General features: G+C 50.6%; 1 protein-coding gene across 7 annotated transcripts; it reads left to right on the top strand.

Moving 5' to 3' along the window:
- The first annotated feature begins 1,657 nt into the window (after positions 1-1,657).
- Positions 1,658-18,805, top strand: ETV3 (ETS variant transcription factor 3). Of its 7 annotated transcripts, XM_064732523.1 has the most exons (5): positions 1,658-1,984; positions 4,715-4,770; positions 7,126-7,363; positions 11,282-11,397; positions 14,685-18,805. In XM_064732523.1, exons 2-5 carry the CDS (start codon positions 4,725-4,727, stop codon positions 15,788-15,790), a joined length of 1,506 nt encoding a protein of 501 aa, XP_064588593.1. In that variant the 5' UTR covers positions 1,658-1,984; positions 4,715-4,724; the 3' UTR covers positions 15,791-18,805. The 7 variants fall into 7 exon arrangements, with proteins under 7 accessions (XP_064588593.1, XP_064588597.1, XP_064588600.1 ...); XM_064732527.1 differs by lacking the exons at positions 1,658-1,984; positions 4,715-4,770; positions 7,126-7,363 and adding an exon at positions 7,611-7,676; XM_064732530.1 differs by lacking the exons at positions 1,658-1,984; positions 4,715-4,770; positions 7,126-7,363 and adding an exon at positions 7,985-8,028.
- Positions 18,806-20,303: the final 1,498 nt, after the last annotated feature.

The raw sequence follows: 20,303 nt of genomic DNA, 5'->3' as shown, positions 1-20,303 counted from the left end.
AGGGGGATCCCCATCAGGGTGGTGGAGCCAGAATTTGGGGGTCCCTGGGTACTCCCTGGGGGTTTGGGGGTGGGAGGATCCCCTGACCCTACAAAGGGACCAATTTCCCCATTTCTGACCCCAAATCCCCGGGTTTGTCCCCAATTCCCTGCTTGGGACTGTTTTGGGGAGGGGGACCCAAGATGGGGGTCCCAGATGGATTTTTGGGGCGTCCCTGGGGGATTTTGGGGTCCCCGCATGTTTTGGGGTGGGATGATTCCCTCAGCCCCACAACTGGACCAATTTCCCCATTTCTGACCCCAAATCCCCGGGTTTGTCCCCAATTCCATCCCTGGGGCTGTGCTGGGGAGGGGGACCCAAGATGGGGGTCCCAGATGGATTTTTGGGGGGTCCTCAGGGGGATTTGGGGTGGGAGGATCCCCTGACCCCACAACTGGACCGATTTCCCCGTTTCTGACCCCAAAACCCTCGGGTTTGTCCCCAATTTCCTGCCTGGGACTGTTTTGGGGAGGGACATTGGGGACACCTTGGGGACCCCAAAACCTGGGAGGGACATTGGGGACCCCCCCACCCACACCCACCGTGTAAATATCAGCAAATAAATGTTGGTGACGTTTGGGCTGCGTGCTTTGTTTGGGGGGATTTGGGGCTGATTTTGGGGGATTTGGGGCCTGGTTTTCACCCTGGGTTTGGTTCTGTTTTGGGTTTTTTTGAGGTTTTTTTGGGACTGGTTTTGAGGCATTTGGGGCCTGGTTTTGGGGTTTTTTTGGGGGCCTGGTTTTGGGGTTTTTTTGGGGGCCTGGTTTTCCCTCCAGGTTTGGTTCTATTTTGGGTTTTTTGAGGTTTTTTTGGGGTGTTTTGGGGCTGGTTTTGTGGTATTTGAGGCCTGGTTTTGGCCCTGGGTTCGGTTCTATTTTGGGGAGGGTTTCGGGTATTTTGGGGCTGGTTCTGGGGTGTTTGGGAACTCGGGGCCGGTTTTGGGGTGGGTTTTGGTGTATTTGGGGCCTGGTTTTGCCTCTGGGTTTGGTTCTATTTTGGGGCTGGTTTGGGGTTTTTTGGGGCTGGTTTTGGGGCTGTTTTAGGGAGCATCCTGGGCCTGGTTTGGGGCCAATTTTTGGCCTGGTTTGGGTCCATTTTAGGTCTGTTTGTACCCGGTTTAGGTCCCAGTCTGGGCCTGCGCTCGGGGCTGCTCTGGCTCCGCTTTTCAGGCAGTTTGGGGTGTTTGGCTCCGTTTATACCCGGGTTAGCTCCGTTTATACCCGGGTTAGCTCCGTTTATACCCGGGTTAGCTCCGTTTATACCCGGGTTTGCCCTGCTTTGGTCCGTTTATATCTGGTGTTCTCCATTTATTCCGGCTTTTGCCCTCTTTTCATTCCATTTATCCCGGTTTTAGCCCTGTTTATCCCCATTTATCTCAGGTTTTGCCCCCTCTCGGCCTTGTTTATGCCCGTTTTTCTCCATTCATCCCGGTTTTAGCCCCGTTTCTCGCTGTTTTATTGCTGTTTTTTCCCGTTTTTCCGGGCCCGTGTTTGTGAGGGCAGGGGGCGTTTCCCGCGCGCGCGCTCCCGCGCCTCTCCCCCCTCCCCTCAGCGGGACCGGAAGCGGAAGCGCGTGGGCGCGCGCGCTGCCCGGAAGCGCGTGGGCGGCGGCGGCGGTTCCGGTTCCGGCGGCGGCGGCGGCGCGGGGGAGGCACCGGGAGGAGGAGAAGGAGCGGAAGGAGGAGAACGAACAACAACAAGGGAAAGGAGGGCACGGACGAGAGGCGGCGGCGCCACCGACCGCGGCCGCAGCGGGACCGAGCGGCCGGAGCCTGAGCCGCCTCCGCTCCCCCGCCCCGCACTACCGGGAACGATCCGCCCCCCCCCCCGCCCCGGTCCCCGCCCGCCTCCTGCCCCGTTTCCCCCCTCCCTTCCCGTCCTCCTCCTCCTCCTCCTCCTTGTGCCGGAACCCGCCTCGCTCCTCCCGGCCCGCGCCGCCCCCGCAGGTTCGTACCGGGGGTACCGGGAGTACCGGAGGGGTGGGGGGATTGCCGGGGGTACCGGAGAGCGGGGGGGATGAGGGGGAGCCCCCCCTGAGGGCGGAGCGGGCGCTCTCCGGGGGCGGCGGGGCCGCAGCGCAGTGCCGGTACCGGCGGGGGGGTCCCGGTAACCGGGGGAGGGCGGCGGGGGCCGGCGCTGAGCGCGGAGCGGCCCCAGAGGCGGGGCCGGGGGGGGCGGGGGTTACCCAGAACCGAGCGGGGGCGAGCAGCGAGCGACCCCCGCCCGCCCCGGTACCGGCACCGGCAGCGAACGGGGAACGAACGGGAACCGGGCCAGCCCCGTCCCGCGCGGGGAGGCCGCGGCTCCGCTCGGCGCCGCTCCGGGGGTGGCTGCGGGCGGGAGCGGCGGGAGCGGCGGCGCCCGGGGCCGGGGCGGGCCGGGCAGGCCGGGACACGCTCGGGGCGCCGGGACGGGAGCGCGGCGGGGCGGGGGGGCCGCGGGCCCGGCGCCATTTGGGGAACGGGACCGGGCCGGGGCTCGGGGGCTCTGCCGGGAACCCCGGCCCGCCGGCCCCGGCACGGAAATTCCCCCTTTCCCCTTTTTTCCCCCTTTTTTCCCATTTTTCCCCATTTTCCCTCTGTTTCCCCCTTGTTTTCCCTCCCCCGTTTTTCCCATTTTTGCTTCCCATTTTTCTCTGTTTTTCCCCTCTTTATTTCCCTTTTTCCCCATTTCCTCCTCCCCCTTTCCTGTGTTTTCCCCCCATTTTTCCCATTTCCCCCTCCCCATTTTTCTCTTTTTTTTCCCTCTATTTTCCCCCCTTCTCTTTCTCTATTTTCTCTTTTCCTCTATTTTTCTCCTTTTTCTTTCCCTTTTCTCCCATTTCCCCTTTATTTTCCCCCCTTTCCTCCCCCCTTTATTTCCCTTTTTCCCCATTTCCCCCTCCCCTTTTTATCTCTTTTTTTTCTTTATTTTCCACCCATTTTTTTCCGTTTTCCCTCCCCTTTCTCTCTATTTTTCCCCTCTTTTTTCCCCCGTTTCCCCCTCCCCTTTCTCTCTATTTTTTCTCTATTTTTCTCCATATTTCCCCATTTTTTCCGTTTTCCCTCCCCTTTCTCTCTATTTTTCCCCTATTTTTACCCCATTTTTCCTGTTTTCCCCTCTCCTTTTCGTCTCTGTTTTTCTGTATTTTTCCCCCATTTTTTTCGTTTTTCCCTCCCCATTTTCTCTATTTTTCTCTCTATTTTTCCCCCATTTTTCCCTACCTACTTTTCTCTATGTTTTTCCCATTTTTTCCCCATTTTCCCCTCCCCATTTTCTCTGTTTCTTCTCCCTTTTCTTATTTTCCCTATTTTTCCCGTTTTCCCCTCCCTACTTTTCTCTATGTTTTTCCCCATTTTTTCCCCATTTTTCCCCTCGTTTTCCCATTTTTCCCTTCCCCTCATTTCTCTTATTTTCCTTTCTCCCATTTTCATCCCCATTTTTCCCCTGTTTCCCCTCCCCCATTTTCTCCCCCATTTCCCGTTTTTTTTCCCTCCCCATCTTTTTTCTCTCTCATGTTTTCCCCCCATTTTCCCCCGTTGTTTCTTCTCCCCATTTTCCCCCCATTTCTTTTTTCTCCATTTTTTCCCCATTTTCTCCCCATTTTCCCCCATTTTTTCCCCTTTTTTCCCATTTTTTCCCCATTTTTCCCCATTCCCCCCGCACACCCCGGGCCCGCTCCCGGCTGTGGATTTTGGCAGCCGAGCCCGTCTGGGGCTGAGCTGGGTTTGTTTTGTCTCCTCTGCAGCCCCAGCCAGGGAAATTTCCCTTTCTGCTTCTCCTTCCCCTCCTTCTGCTCCTTTCTCTCCATTTTCCCCTTTTTCCCCTTTTCTTCCTCTTCTCTTGCCTTTCCCCCTTTTTTTCCCCTTTATTTCCCCTTTATTTCCCTTTTATTCCTTGTTTTTCTCTCCCTTTTCCACCCTTTTTCCCTCTTTTCTTCCCCTTATTTCCCCTTTTTTTTTCTCCCCATGTTTTTTCCATTTTCTTCAGTTTCCTCCCCATTTATTTCCCTTTATTCCCCCTTTTTGTCCCTATTTACTCCCATTTCCCCCCATTTTTCTCCCATTTCTTCCCCCCTTTCCCCCACTTTATTCCCCCTTTTTTTTTCTCCATTTTCTCTGAATTTCCCCTCATTTTCCCTCTTTTTGTCCCCCATTTTCTCCCCATTATTCTCCCATTTTCTCCCCATTATTCTCCCATTTTCTCCTCATTATTTCCCCCATTTTTCCCCATTATTTCCCCATTTCAGCCCCTGGGCGGTGTCTCCTGACCCCTTTCCCTCCCAATTTTCTCTCTTTTTTCCCCATTTTTCCCCATTTTTCCTGGTTATTGTCTCCTCACCCCATTTTTCCCATTTTTCCCCAATTTTCCCAATATTTTCCCCATTTTCCCTCATTTCCAGGGCGGTGCCTCCTGACCCCATTTTTCTCCGGTTTTTTCCTCATTTTCCCCCCATTTTTCCCATTTTTCCCTTTTTTTTCCCCTATTTCCTGGGCTGTCCCTGCTGACCCCATTTTTTTCCCCAATTTTCCACCCATTTTTCCCCACCCCTATCTTTTTCCCCCATTTTTCCCCCATTTTTCCCCCATTTTTCCCATTTTTTCCCCATTTTTTCCAATTTCCCCCCCCCTTTTTCCCCTCATTTCCCCTCATTTTCCCCCATTTTTTCCCCCATTTCTGACCCTTTCCCTCGGCAGGAGGAAGAGGATGAAGGCCGGCTGCAGCATCGTGGACAAGCCCGAGGGAGGAGGGGGTGAGCAGCTCCCAAAAAATCCCAAAAACCCCAAAATTCCTCTGCTTTTCTGGGATAAAAACCCCAAAATTCCTGTGCTTTTCTGGGATAAAAACCCCAATTCCTGTGCTATTCTGGGATAAAATCCCATAAATCCTGTTCTGGGATAAAATCCCAAAAATCCCATTTTCAGCTGATTTCCCGCGATAAAAATCCCATAAACCCCAATTCCTGCTGCTTTTCTGGGATGAAAATCCCAAAAACCCCAATTCCTGTTGCTTTTCTGGGATAAAAATCCCATTTTCAACTCATTTCCTGGGATAAAAATCCCATAAATCCCAATTTCTTTGCTTTCCTGGGATAAAATCCCATAAATCCCATTTTTGCTGCTTTCCCAGGATATAAATTCCCACTTTTATCCTTTCCCAGATTTAAATTCCCATTTTTGCCCTTTCCCAGATACTCCAACCCCAAATCCAATTTTTCCTGAAATAAACCAACCCCAAATCCGATTTTTCCCAAAATAAACCCTGATCCCAAATCAGATTTTCCCAAAAAACCTTCTACCCCAAATGAGATTTTTCCTAAAATAAACCTCCACCCCAAATCAGATTTTCCCCCCAAAAAATCACCACACAAAATCAGTTTTTTCAAAAAAAAGTCCCAACTCCAAATCAGATTTTTCCACAAGAAAAAAACCACCCCAAATCAGATTTTCCCAAAATAAACTCAGTCTCCAAATCAGATTTTTTCCAAAATAAATCCAACCTCAAATCAGATTTTTTTCAAAAAATACCCCAACCCCAAATCAAAATTTTCCCAAAATAATCCCACCCCAAATTCGGATTTTTTCCTGCCTGAATTCCATCCCTGGGATTTTGCAGGGAACATTGAAAGGAATTCCAGCCAATTTCACAATTTCTGCTGGTTTTCAGTGGATTTTTGGATGTTTTGGGTGGAATTCCCAAGGAAATGGGGCCGATGTGAGTCAGGAGGGAGCAGCTGGATGTGAATCTGGAATTCCCTGCTCCCACACAGAATTCTGAATTTTTGGTGCTTTTTCACAGGTTTTAGGGGTTTTTTTTAGTGGTTTTATTTTGTGGGATTTTGGGTGAATTTTCCAAGGAAATGGGGCTGAAATGAGTCAGAAGGATGGGAAACCTGAATTTCCCTGCTCCTATGCAAAATATTGAACACAATTCCAGGCACCAATAATTAATGGAATTCCAGCTGATTTTCCCAATTTTTGGTGGTTTTTCACAGGTTTTTGTGGATTTTTTTTGTGGGTTTTTTGGTGGGTTTTGGGTGCATTTCCCAAGGAAATGGGGCTGAAAGGAGTCAGAAATGAGCAGCTGGAAATTCTGGAAAGCCTGAATTTCCCTGCTCCCACACAGAATATTGAACACAATTCCAGGCACCAGTAATTAATGGGATTCCAACCAAATTTTACCAATTTTTGGTGGTTTTTTGTGGGGTTTTGGGTGAATTTTCCAAGGAAATGGGGCTGAAATGAATCAGAAGGATGGGAAACCTGAATTTCCCTGCTCCCACACAGAATATTGAACAGAATTCCAGGCACCAGTAATTAATGGGATTCCAACCAGATTTTACCCATTTTTGCTGGGTTTTTAGTGGTATTTTTGTGGGGTTTTGGTGATTTTTGGGTGGATTTTCCAAAGAAATGGGGCTGAAATGAATCAGAAGGATGGGAAACCTGAATTTCCCTGCTCTCACACGAAACATTGAACAGAATTCCAGGCACCAGTAATTAATGGAATTCCAGCAGAGTTTTCCCAATTTTTGGTGGATTTTCACAGGTTTTTGTGGGTTTTTTAGTGGGTTTTGGGTGCATTTCCCAAGGAATTGGGGCTGAAAGGAGTCAGAAATGAGCAGCTGGAAATTCTGGAAACCTGAATTTCCCTGCTCCCACACAGAATATTGAACAGAATTCCGGGCACCAGTAATTAATGGGATTCCAACCAAATTTTACCAATTTTTAGTGGTATTTTTGTGGGGTTTTGGGTGAATTTTCCAAAGAAAATGGGGCTGAAATGAATTAGAAGGATGGGAAACCTGGATTTCCCTGCTCTCACACGGAATATTGAACAGAATTCCAGGCACCAGTAATTAATGCGATTCCAGCTGATTTTCCCAATTTTTGGTGGTTTTTCACAGGTTTTTGTGGGTTTTTGGGTGTATTTCCCAAGGAATTGGGGCTCAGAGGAGTCAGAAGTGAGCAGCTGGATGGGACTCTGGATCTCCCAGAATAAACACTGAACAGAATCCCACCGCTTTTTCCCAAAATCGCATTTTTTTCCCCAAAATCCCATTTTTTCCCCGTTTTTCTCATTTTTTCCCCCTTTTCTCCCCCCAAAGGCTACCACTTCCCCGAGTGGGCGTACAAGACGGAGTCGAGCCCGGGCTCGCGGCAGATCCAGCTGTGGCACTTCATCCTGGAGCTGCTGCAGAAGGAGGAGTTCCGGCACGTCATCGCCTGGCAGCAGGGCGAGTACGGCGAGTTCGTCATCAAGGACCCCGACGAGGTGGCGCGGCTCTGGGGGCGCCGCAAGTGCAAGCCCCAGATGAACTACGACAAGCTCAGCCGCGCACTCAGGTAACCGAAATTCAGGATTTTTCCCCTTTTTTTTCCATGGAATTTTGGGGTTTTTAGGTGGGATGTGGTGGTGGGGTTGTCCTGGCTCTGGGGGCGCCGCAAGTGCAAGCCCCAGATGAACTATGACAAGCTCAGCCGGGCTCTCAGGTAACCGAAATTCAGGATTTTTCCCCTTTTTTTTTCATGGAATTTTGGGGTTTTTAGGTGGGATGTGATGGTGGTAGTGTTGGGTTTCAGTTTTGGTGGCGCGGCTCTGGGGGCGCCGCAAGTGCAAGCCCCAGATGAACTACGACAAGCTCAGCCGCGCACTCAGGTCAGCAGAATTTGGGGATTTTTCATTCAAAATTCAGAATTTCTGGGTTTTGGGCTCATCTCTCAGGGTTTGGAGTGGTGGGATTTGGTTTGGGTTTGGGTCTTTGGTGGCTCTGGGGGCACCACAAGTGCAAGCCCCAGATGAACTACAGCAAGCTCAGCCGCGCCCTCAGGTCAGTGAAATTTGGGTTGTTTTAACTTTTTTTGCCATGGAATTTTGGAATTTTTAGGTGAGATATCAGGGTACTGTTGTCTTGTCCATTGGGGTTTGGGGTGGTGGGATTGGCGCGGCTCTGGGGGTGCCGCAAGTGCAAGCCCCAGATGAACTATGACAAGCTCAGCCGCGCTCTCAGGTAACCGAAATTCAGGATTTTTCCCCTTTTTTTTCCATGGAATTTTGGGGTTTTTAGGTGGGATGTGATGGTGGGGTTGGCCAGGTTCTGGGTTTTGCTGTCCTGGCTCTGGGGGCGCCGCAAGTGCAAGCCCCAGATGAACTACGACAAGCTCAGCCGGGCCCTCAGGTTGGTGGAATTTGGGTATTTTTATCTTTTTTTTTCATGGAGTTTTGGGGTTTTTAGGTGGGATGTGATGGTGGTAGTGTTGGGTTTCAGTTTTGGTGGCGCAGCTCTGGGGCCACTGTAAGTGCAAGCCCCAGATGAACTACGACAAGCTCAGCCGGGCCCTCAGGTCAGTGAAATTTGGGTTTTTATCTTTTTTTTTCATGGAATTTTGGGGTTCTTAGGTGGGATGTGATGGTGGGGTTGTCCTGGCTCTGGGGGCGCCGCAAGTGCAAGCCCCAGATGAACTATGACAAGCTCAGCCGGGCACTCAGGTTGGTGGAATTCAGGATTTTTCCCCTTTTTTTTCCATGGAATTTTGGGGTTTTTAGGTGGGATGTGATGGTGGTAGTGTTGGGTTTCAGTTTTGGTGGCACGGTGGCTCTGGGGGCGCCACAAGTGCAAGCCCCAGATGAACTACGACAAGCTCAGCCGGGCACTCAGGTCAGCAAAATTTCCCACGAAAATTCAGAATTTTGGGGAGTTTTGGGCTCATCTCTCAGGGTTCAGGGTGGTGGGATTGGGTTTGGGTTTGGGTTTTGGTGGCGCGGCTCTGGGCCACCACAAGTGCAAGCCCCTGATGAACTATGACAAGCTGAGCCGAGCTCTCAGGTCAGCAGAATTTGGGGATTTTTCATTCAAAATTCAGAATTTCTGGGGTTTTTGGGCTCATCTCTCAGGGTTCGGGGTGGTGGGATTGGGTTTGGGTTTGGGTTTTGCTATCCTGGCTCTGGGGGCGCCGCAAGTGCAAGCCGCAGATGAACTACGACAAGCTCAGCCGGGCCCTCAGGTTGGTGGAATTCAGGGTTTTTTTATCTTTTTTTTTTCATGGAATTTTGGGGTTTTTAGGTGGGATGTGGTGGTGGGGTTGTCCTGGCTCTGGGGTGCCACAAGTGCAAGCCCCAGATGAACTACGACAAGCTCAGCCGCGCTCTCAGGTAACCAAAATTCAGGATTTTTCCCCTTTTTTTTCGTGGAATTTTGGGGTTTTTAGGTGGGATGTGATGGTGGGGTTGTCCTGGCTCTGGGGGCGCCGCAAGTGCAAGCTGCAGATGAGCTACGACAAGCTCAGCCGCGCCCTCAGGTTGGTGAAATTTGGGTTTTTTTATCTTTTTTTTCCATGGAATTTTGGGGTTTTTAGGTGGGATGTCATGGTGGGGTTGGCCAGGTTCTGGGTTTTGCTGTCCTGGCTCTGGGGGCGCCACAAGTGCAAGCCCCAGATGAACTACGACAAGCTCAGCCGCGCCCTCAGGTCAGTGAAATTTCCCATTAAAATTTGGAATTTTGGGGAGTTTTGGGCTCATCTCTCAGGGTTTGGAGTGGTGGGATTTGGTTTGGGTTTGGGTTTTGGTGGCGCGCTCGGGGGCACCACAAGTGCAAGCCCCTGGTGAACTATGACAAGCTCAGCCGCGCTCTCAGGTAACCGAAATTCAGGTTTTTTCCTTCAAAATTCAGAATTTCTGGGGTTTTTGGGCTCATCTCTCAGGCTTTGGAGTGTGGGATTGGCCCAGTTCTGGGTTTTGCTGTCCTGGCTCTGGGGGCGCCACAAGTGCAAGCCGCAAATGAACTACGACAAGCTCAGCCGCGCCCTCAGGTCAGCAGAATTTCCCATGAAAATTCAGAATTTCTGGGGTTTTTGGGCTCATCTCTCAGGCTTTGGAGTGGTGGGATTGGGTTTGGGTTTTGCTGTCCTGGCTCTGGGGTGCCACAAGTGCAAGCCCCAGATGAACTACGACAAGCTCAGCCGCGCACTCAGGTTGGTGGAATTCAGGATTTTTCCTTCAAAATTCAGAATTTCAGGGGATTTTGGGCTCATCTCTCAGGGTTTGGAGTGGTGGGATTTGGTTTGGGTTTGGGTCTTTGGTGGCACGGTGGCTCTGGGGGTGCTGCAAGTGCAAGCCCCAGATGAACTACGACAAGCTGAGCCACGCTCTCAGGTTGGTGGAATTTGGGGATTTTTCCCTTTTTTTTAAATGGAATTCTGGGATTTTTAAGTGGGATGTCGCGGTGGTGTTGGTTCGTCCCTCAGGGTTTGGGGTGGTGGGATTGGCACAGCCCTGGGGGCACCAGAAATGCAAACCCCACATGAGCTACAACAAGCTCAGCCGGGCCCTCAGGTTGGTGGAATTTGGGTATTTTTCCTTTTTTCTCCATGAATTTTCGGTGGTTTTAAGTGGGATGTCACGGTGGTGGTGTCTCACCCCTCAGGGTTTGGGGTGGTGGGATTGGCGCAGCTCTGGGGGCACCAGAAATGCAAACCCCAGATAAGTTCAGCCAGGCTCTCAGGTCGGTGAAATTGGGGATTTTTCCTTCAAATTTTGGAATTTCGAGGCTTTTTGAGCTCCTCTCTCAGTGTTTGGGATGCTGGGGTTGGTCCAGCTCTGGGTTTTGTGGCCCAGCTCTGGGGGCACCCACATGAACCACAATAAACTCAGCTGGGCCCTCAGTGATCAATGCAATTCCAGCCAAATTTTACCAAATTTTGGTGGCTTTTTGTGGGGTTCTGATGGTTTTTGGGTGGATTTTCTGAAGAAATGGGTCTGAAATGAGTCAGAATTTTGGGTTTTTTGGTGGGGTGTCATGCTGCTCGTCTCTCAGGGTTTGGGGTGGTGGGACTGATGTGGGGTTTAAGGTCTTTTTTCCACCCCAAAAGCATTCCTGGATTCCATTTAATGGGATTTTAGGGATAAATCCTTCCCTGGTCTGGGTTATTCCATGGATTTCCCATCCCTGGAGTGCCCCATTCCAGCTTGGAGCCACCTGGGAAGGTGGGAGCTGCCCCTGGCCCTGGATTTTTAAGGGTTTTTGAGCCCTTTCCAACCCAAACCATCCCAGAATTCCATATTTTGGTTTAAACAGGAAATTAGGAAGGAATCCTTCTGGAATTCTGGATTTTTAAGGATGTTTAAGCTCCATTCCAGCCCCAACCATTCCAAAACTCCATATTTTGGTTAGACAGGAAATTATGAAGGAACCCCTCAGGAATTAGGAAGGAATTCTGGATTTTTGAGTGCTTCAATTTTTATTTTATTTATTTATTTATTCCCAGATATTACTACAACAAGAGGATCCTGCACAAGACCAAGGGCAAAAGATTCACCTACAAATTCAACTTCAACAAGCTGGTGATGCCCAATTATCCCTTCATCAACATCCGGCCCAACGGTGAGCCCGGGGAATTTGGGAATTTGGGAATTCTGAGTGGAAATGGGGGAAAAAAAACCCCCAGGAATGTGGAATTTGGTTTTTTCCACAGCCAGGCTGGATAGAAAGCCCAAAAGCTGGGAGCAAATCCCGGCTGCAGTGGGGGATGTGGGCTCAGGGTTTATCTTTCCCCGGGGATTGTTGGGATTTGTGGGATAAGAGGATCAGCCTTGGGATGCAATCCCGGAGTGGCTCAGGTGAGTTTATGGGGCCTTGGACAAATCCACGGCTTTTTCTGCCTTCTCTCCCCCTTTTCCTGCTCCTTTTCAACCAAAAATTGCTCTTTTTTAACCCATTGCTGCCCCGGAGTTGGGAGGGATTCCTTAGAGATCGCAGCAGTCCTGGAGGAAACCAGGAATTCTTGGATTTGGACGAAAAATAAAAACTTTTTCCCTGGAGGAGAGAGGATAACGAGGAAGAGTTTGGGAATGAAGCATAAATGTCCCTTTTTTGCCCTAAAGTAGTTTTGCCAGATTTATCCCGGAGTCAGCAGCTTTTCCTGGGAAAAGTCTTTCCAGGGGGATTTTGGATGGAATTAAACTCCCTAAAAGCCAAATTCTTACAGCTGGGGGATTGTCCTGATCAGGCACAGTGGGAAAATGAATCCATAAAAACAGGAAATCCTTCTGGAAGCTGATATTCCCAGAAATTCCAAACTTTTCTCCTCACAAAATCTCAATTTAGAGGAGCCCGGCCCAGCACACTGCAGTGCAGGGCAAAGCCTGGAAGGCCCATCCAGCAGGGAAAAAAACAGGAAAAAAAGCAGAAAAAGTGGGGATATTGGTGATTATTTAGTCCATAGAGATAGAAAACCCTTCTGGAAGTTGATATTCGCAGAAATTCTAAACTTTTCTCCTCACAAATTCTCAATTTAGGGGAGCTGGGCCTAGCACACTCCGCTGCAGGGCAAAGCCAGGAAGGCCGATCCAGCAGGGAAAAACACAGGAAAAAAGCAGAAAGTGGGGAAATTGGTGATTATTTAATCATTAAATATAGAAAGCCCTTCTGGAAGTCAGTATTCCCAGAAATTCCAAACTTTTCTCCTCACAGAATCTCAATTTAGAGGGGCTGGGCCTAGCACGAGCTGCTCCAGGGGAAAGGCTGAAAAGCCAATCCAGCAGGGAAAAAAACCAGGAAAAAAGCCAGGAAAAAGAGCAGGAAAAGGGGGGAAATTGGTGATTATTGCATCCATAAAGATAGAAAACCCCTCTGGAAGTCGTTATTCCCAGAAATTCCAAACTTTTCTCCTCACAAAATCTCAATTTAGAGGAGCTGGGCCTAGCATGAGCTGCTCCAGGGGACAGAGCCTGGAGCACCAATCCAGCAGGAAAAAGAGCAGGAAAAGTGGGGAAATCAGTGATTATTGAATCCATAAAGATAAAACAACTGTCTGCAAGCCGTTGTTCCCAAAAGTTCCAAATTTTTCTCCACAAACAAGTCCCGATTTGGAAGATCTGATCCAGCTTCCAGGGTAGAGCCTGGAACACCAACCCGGCAGGGAAAAAGCAGGGAAAATAGGGATCAAAGCAGGTTGTGTGTGGGGAAAAAAGGGATTTTTCCAGGCTGGAGCCTCCGTCCGGCGCCGTCTCTGGGGCTGCCTCCCCTCCCCGAGGGAATCTCCAAGGTTTTGTTTTTCCAAGGCTCCGGGAAGGCCAAAAAAAAAAAAAAAAAGGGAAAAATTCCTCCAGGTGTTGGTGTCTCCTTCACCTGTGTGGGCCCTGCCGGGGTTTGTTTTATTTTCTTTTTATTTTTTTTTTTTTAGAGGAGGGGAATGTCTTTTCCAAGCCAAGGCACGGGGGTGGGGAGATGTGTCTGGAGCTGTAATTCCGTAATTAACTGGGAGCAAACGAGTCCGGGCAGTTCCCAGCTCCCTCCTGTCCCCGGGGCGCTTGGAAAAAAAAAAGAATTTGGGAGAATTTGGAAGGCTCTGGGTTAATCCCAGCCCTTTCCATTCCCAGCGGGGCGGGGATTGGGAGAGCAAAGCTGGAATTTGGGGGTTTTCTCCAGGATTGTCCCCTCCCTCACCAAGATTTGTGGTGGAAAAAGGAGGTGGGAATTTGAGGGGTTTGGGTGGGAATTTGAGGGATTTTTGTGGGAATTTGAGGGGTTTGGGTGGGAATTTGAGGGGTTTTGGGGTTTGTTGGGATTTGAGGGGTTCGTGGGTTGAGGAGATATCTAGAGGAGATTTTTTGGTAATTGAGATATTTCTCTGGATATCGGGGATATTTCCGTTGATATTGGACATATTTCCATGGGTATTCGAAACATTTGCATGGATTGATGGAATTCCCCCTCAGAGAAGAGGTTTCCATGGACATTGAAGATATTTCCATGGATTTTTGAGATATTTTTATGGATACTGGAAGACATTTCCATGGATTGCTGATGAATCTCCCCTCATTTCCATGGATTTTTAAGACATTTCCATGGATATGAATTTCGAGATTCATGTATTTCTGTAAGGATTTTTCTGGATTCAGACATTTCTATGGATATTTGATGAGATATTTCCTGTTAAGCATCTGGATTAGATTTTTATGGATATTTAGACATTTCCATGGATATTTAAGATTTCCATGGATTTCACATTTCAGGACTGAGATCCCTGCTCAGATGAGATATTTCCATGGATATTTGAGATATTTCCATGGGTATCTCAGACATTTCCGTGGATATTTCAGACATTTCCACGGACTGATGAGATCCCTGCTCAGATGAGATATTTCCATGGATGTATTTCATGGATTTTTCATGTAATTCGTGGATTTTCAGATTTCCATGGATTTTCAGACATTTCCATGGATTTGAATTGATGAGATTCCCCCCTCAGATGAGATATTTCCATGGATATTTAGACATTTCCATGGACATTCAGACTTTCTCATGATTCAGATATTTCCATGGATTTTAAGACATTTCCATGTGATATTTTAGTAGATATTTCGTGGATATTTAAGATATTTCCATGGGATATTTAGAATTTCTGTGGAATTTCAGACATTTCCATGGATTTTTCAGACATTTCCATGGACTGATGAGATCCCCTCTCAGATGAGATATTTCCATGGATATTTCAGACATTTCCATGGGTATTTCAGACATTTCCACGGACCGATGCCACCCTCCCTCAGGCGGCCATTTCCAACACTCCCACACGTTCCCGACCCATCCCCACAACTCCAGCCCCCTCATCGCCCACCCCCTCACTCCCCTAATCATTTTTTCCCCTTTTCCCCCCCATTTTCCAGGCGTGGTTCCGCAGAGCGCCCCGCCCGTGCCCACGGCCTCCTCCCGCTTCCATTTCCCCCCTCTGGAGCCGCACTCTCCCACCGAGGAGGGCCCGGGCCGCTTCGCCGCGGCCTCGCTGCTGCCGCCTCACGCCGAGGCGGCGCTGCCGGACGCCGAGCGCAAGGCGGAGCCCGCCGAGCTGGAGGAGAGCGCCCCCGAGTGGCGGCGGGACCTGCTGGCGCCGCCGCACGCCGCGGCCGCGGCCGGGCCCAAGCGCAAGCCCGAGGTGGTGCTGCCGCTGTTCTCGCGGCCCGGCATGTTCCCCGAGCACCCGCACAGCCCCTTCGCCGTGTCGCCGCTGCCGGGCCGCCCCGGCGTGCTCAACGTGCCCATCTCGCCGGCGCTGTCGCTGACGCCCACGCTCTTCTCGTACAGCCCTTCGCCGGGGCTCAGCCCGTTCGCCGCCGCCGGCAGCAGCTGCTTCTCCTTCAACCCCGAGGAGATGAAGCACTACCTGCACTCGCAGGCCTGCTCCGTGTTCAACTACCACCTGAGCCCGCGGACTTTCCCCCGCTACCCGCTGGTGGTGCCGCCGCTGCAGTGCCCGGTGCCGCTGGAGGAGCAGCCGCAGTTCCCCATCAAGCTGCAGCCGCCGCCCGCCGGCCGCAAGAACCGCGAGCGCCTGGAGAGCCCTGAGGGCGCCGCCACCAACAGCGGCAACAACAGCAATGCCGAGCCGCCCCGCGTCAAGGTGGAGCCCGACAGGGAGGAGGAGCGGGACGAGGAGAAGCCGGAGAAGCGGGAGGAAGAGCAGGAGGAGGAGGAAGACGAGGAGAAGGCCGCGGAGGAGAAGGCCGCGGTGTTTGCCCGCCCGGCCGCTCCGGCCTGGGTGCCCGTCCCGCCTCAGCCCGGCTCGTCCGGAGAGGAGAACGTGGAGAAACAGCCCCGGGATTGCCCCGGGGACGCCGCGGCCGGGCAGGAGAGGAGGGAGGACGCCCTGATGCCCCCCAAGCTGCGGCTGAAGCGGCGCTGGAACGGAGATTCCCGGCAGGAAATGCCCGAGGAGCCGCGGCCCAACGGGGTCTGGCACCTGCCCAAAGCCGTGGCCGCCGCCTCCGACACCTAATCCCGGCTGGAACGACAAAACAACACCACAAAACAACAACAAAACCTTGGCAAACAAACACCCGGAGGAGAAATCCGTGTATTTATGTAGCAAGGTTGCAGAGCAGTTCGGGATAAGGGCGGGGAGGGGGGCGCGGGGCAGGGCCGGGTTTTGGGGGCATTTTCGGGGTGGGAGAAGGGAGGGGGCGGGCAGCTTCGGCCTTTGTGTTGTTTCTGTTGTTGACTTGCAGGTGAAGACGCAGCAGCCGGAATTGCCGCAATTCCCGCTGGCTTTTCCCGGGAAAAGCCGGCTGGAGCTCCAGGACTGGCACGGAAGGGATTCCAGGCTCGGGGGGCTTTTTGGGACACCGGCAATCTCCACATCCAGGGGCTGTTGGCTTTTGATTTTTTTCGGGGGAATTTTTATTTTTTACGGATGCGAAGTTTCCCCGGCCATCCAGGAGCTGGTTTGGTTCATTTTTTTGTTGGGTTTTATTTTTTGTTTGGTTTTTTTGGGAAAAGGAGGAGCTTGGGAATTTTGCATCGGGAATTTTGCACTGTCCACGGAGCGGGGTTTGGGGCGGGGGGAAGAGGATTCAGGAAAACTCGGAAAATCGGGATGGAGGCCGCGTCGTTCCCGGCGGATTTCCGGGGAAAATTCCCCTTTTCCCGCCTTTTTTTCTCTCTCTCTCTCACAGAAGCCATGAGCAAAACTCTCCAAACTTTTTCAGGGAACGGGAACGGGAATAACACAAAATTAACCGGATGCCTTTAATCCTAACGCATTAAAAATGTTGGGGTTTGGTTTTTTTTTTTTTTTTCCCCTCCCTTTGGTTTCCGTGTGCCCGGAGCGGGAGGTTTTTTGTGTTTTCCCCGCTGTGGGATCCGTGTGGGTGGAATTTTTTGGGAATGCTTGGAAGGAGCGCTGGAATGATTGTGGTGAGTCCCGGGAACGCCGGAATTCCCGGCGCCATTCCCAGATTTTTTTTGGACCCTCCCCCTTTTCTTCCCCGTTTGACTCATGCCTTAAAGAAGAAAAAAAAGACAAAAAAACAACAAAAAAAAAAAAAAAAAGGAGAAGGAACCACGTTTGGACTTTTTGTGGGAATCTCTGGATTGGGCGGGCGCTGCCCGGATTTTGGGGGCAGATCCCGAATTTCGCCGCTCTGTCCCTGCTGGAAGGAGCAGAATTCCCAAAATCCCGGCCCGGCCGGGTCCGGGAGCCTCGGAATGTGGAGCTCCAAGAGTTTGGGGTGCGAAACCCCCTGGATTATCCCAAAAACAAAAAAACCCCACAAAATAACGCAAAGCAACCGACCGACCGGCCCGGAGAGGGCGCGAGGAGGAACTCAGGAATTACACAGGAGGCCTTTCCCGAATTCCCGCCGCCGATCCCAAATCCAAGTGCCGGAACCGTCGGGAAAAAGCAGGAACAAAAAAAAAAAAAAAAATGGGGGGAAAACGCCGGAATTTTCCTCTTTTCATTTCCCCCCCCCCCTCTTCCGATCCTTCGGGATCCCAGGGAGGAGAAGGAGGAAAGTTGGAATTGTTGTGGCTTTAAAAAAAAACAAAAAAAAAAGGATTTTTTTGGGATTGGGGGTTTTTTGGGAAGGGTGGGAATGTTGGGGTTTTTTTTTTTTTTGTTTTTCCACAGCCATTGCACTGCAGAAAAAAAAAACAACAAAAATAAGAAAAAAAATGAAAATAAAATAAAAATAACTTGGGAGAGTTCAGGGAATTCCGGACTCAGGACGACGGATCCGGCGCCTCTCGGGAATTCCAGAATTCCCAACGGAGCCCGGGAGCAGGAAGAAAAAAAATAAAAATAAAATAAAAGCAGGAAGAGGAGAAGGAAAAACAAAAAGCAAAAAAAAAAAAAAAAAAGCAGGAAGAGGAGAAGGAAAACGTGTAAAAAAAAAAAAAAAAACGGATTTAAAGGAAAAAAAAAAAAAATCAACCAGATCCAAATTTTATGGAGAAAAAAAACAAAATCGGAAGTTTCGAGGAAAAATCGCTCAAATTCCAGCGTGCCAAACCATTTAATAGAAAACAAACCCTCGGGAAGTTGGGAATGGTTGGAATTCTCTCCTGGATGAATTTGCCCCGGAGCATGGTCCCGTTTTTTTCCAGCCGTTTTTGTTTTTGTTGGTAATTTCGCTTCTTTTTCGTAGCAAATCCGTAGGAAAAATGTAAAAAAAAAAAAAGGACAAAAAACGACAAAAAAAAAAAGAGACTTTTTGATGGGACAGCCCCAAAAAGGGGGAATTTCTGGGGAGGAATTTCCCAAAAAAGGAGGAACAGGAGGAAAAATCCAACAGCATTAATGGGGTTGTCCCGGAGTTTTTTATTTATTCCATAATTATGTTGAGGTTTTGTATTATTTTAAGCTGTTTTTTCCGTTGGTTTCTTTCCTTTTTTTCGCGTCTCCGCGTCCTGGTGGGATTGAAAAAGAAAAAAAACCAGGAATTTTCTCTCGGTTGAAATCATCAAAAATCCGGAAAAACTTTGGATTTTTCCGGGTGAAAAACTTTGATTTTTTTTTTGGTTTTTTTTTAGCGCTTTTTAAACCGGTATTTACGCTTTTCTTTGGGTTCCAAAAACCCCTTTTTCGAGGGATTTCGAGGGATTTGAACTCTCCCCGGTGGGAATCCGGCAGGAATCCATCGGGAAAATTGATGGAATTTGGGATGGGGAGCGTGGCTTTGTACATAGGGTGTAAAGTAGAGGGGCAAAAAAACAAAAAAAAAAAAGACAAAAAATCCGAAATTTGTGCCTTTAAAAAAATTCCGATTTCTATAAAAATCAGATTTAAAAAAAAGGGTTGCATATATATATTATATATATATATGATGGAGTGCTAGAGAAATTTATGGATAATATACATATTTTTTTCCAGGGGTATCCCATAGCTCCGTATTTTGTTATGGAAGTTGAAAAAAAAAAAAAACGGAAAAAAGGAAAAAAAAAAAAAGACCTGAAAAATAAAAAGTATTTTACCTCGAATTCAAAACGTTAAATAAAAACCTTTTAACAGAGAGGGCTCGCTGGATTCTTTGGGGCTTTTGGGGTTTTTCTGAGGGTTTTTGGATTTTGGGGTTTTCTGAGGGATTTTGGGGTTTGGGAGCCGAAATTTTGGGGAGCTCAGGGGTTCCCTGGATCACAAAAATTCCCGATTGGGGGTTCTGGCTGTGGGGTTTGGGGGTTTTTGGGTGTCCCCAAAATCCTCGCTGTCCCCATGGGTGTCCCCAAAACTTCAGTGTCCCCATGTCCCCAAATCCTCACTGTCCCCATGGGTGTCCCCAAACCCTCACTGTCCCCACATCCACACTGTCCCCATGTCCCCCACACCCAAATCCTCGCTGTCCCCATGGGTGTCCCCAAAACTTCAGTGTCCCCTTGTCCCCAAAATCCTAGCTGTCCCCATTGGTGTCCCCAAACCCTCACTGTCCCATGTCCCCAGATCCTCACTGTCCCCATGGGTGTCCCCAAATCCTCACTGTCCCCACATCCACACTGTCCCCATTGGTGTCCCCAAACCCTCACTGTCCCCACATCCACACTGTCCCCATGTCCCCCACACCCCAAGGTCACTCAGTGTCCCCTCAAATCCTCCCCTGTGTCCCCCGCACCCCGAGGTCACTCAGTGTCCCCTCCAGCCCACACTGTCCATTGTGTCCCTCACACCCCGAGGTCACCGTGTCCCCTTCGCTGTCCCCATCACCTCCTGCACCCCAAGGTCACTCTCTGTCCCTCACACCCCTAAGGTCACCGTGTCCCCCTCACTGTCCCGTGTCCCCTCACCCCAAGATCACCATGTCCCTGTCACTGTCCCGTGTCCCTCGCACCCCGAGGTCACTCTGTGTCCCCTCACACCTCGAGGTCACTCAGTGTCCCCTCACACCCCCACATCCACACTGTCCCCCTGTCTGTCCCTCTTTATCTCCCGCACCCCGAGGTCACTCAGTGTCCCCCACACCCCGCGGTCACTCAGTGTCCCCGCACTGTCCCGCGGTCACTCAGTGTCCTCTCACACCCCCACATCCACACTGTTCCCCTATCTGTCCCCTTTATCTCCCGCACCCCGAGGTCACTCAGTGTCCCTCACACCCCGAGGTCACCGTGTCCCCTTCACTGTCCCCCTCACCTCCCGCACCCCAAGGTCACTCTCTGTCCCTCACACCCCGAGGTCACCGTGTCCCCCTCCCTGTCCCGTGTCCCCCGCACCCCAAGATCACCGTGTCCCTGTCACTGTCTCGTGTCCTCCGCACCCCGAGGTCACTCACTGTCCCCTCACACCCCCACATCCACACTGTCCTTGTGTCCCCCTTTATCTCCCGCACCCCGCGGTCACTCAGTGTCCCCCGCACCCCGCGGTCACTCAGTGTCCCCTCACACCCCGAGGTCACTCACTGTCCCCCGCACCCCGCGGTCACTCAGTGTCCCTCACACCCCCACATCACACTGTTCCCTGTCTGTCCCCCTTTATCTCCCGCACCCCGCGGTCACTCAGTGTCCCCCGCACCCCGAGGTCACTC

The sequence above is a fragment of the Zonotrichia leucophrys genome, chromosome 25 (genome assembly GCF_028769735.1).
Source record: "Zonotrichia leucophrys gambelii isolate GWCS_2022_RI chromosome 25, RI_Zleu_2.0, whole genome shotgun sequence".
NCBI classification, from domain to species: Eukaryota; Metazoa; Chordata; class Aves; order Passeriformes; family Passerellidae; genus Zonotrichia; species Zonotrichia leucophrys.
This window is presented reverse-complemented; position numbering and strand designations above follow the sequence as displayed.

What these genes read in the sequence shown, in the direction of transcription:
- ETV3 (XM_064732523.1), top strand. Translation starts at nt 4,725, where the DNA reads ATGAAGGCCGGCTGCAGCATCGTGGACAAGCCCGAGGGAGGAGGGG. An exon ending in CAAGCCCGAGGGAGGAGGGG is followed by an intron (nt 4,771 to 7,125) that starts GTGAGCAGCTCC and finishes CTCCCCCCAAAG; the next exon opens with GCTACCACTTCCCCGAGTGG. An exon ending in CATCAACATCCGGCCCAACG is followed by an intron (nt 11,398 to 14,684) that starts GTGAGCCCGGGG and finishes CCCATTTTCCAG; the next exon opens with GCGTGGTTCCGCAGAGCGCC.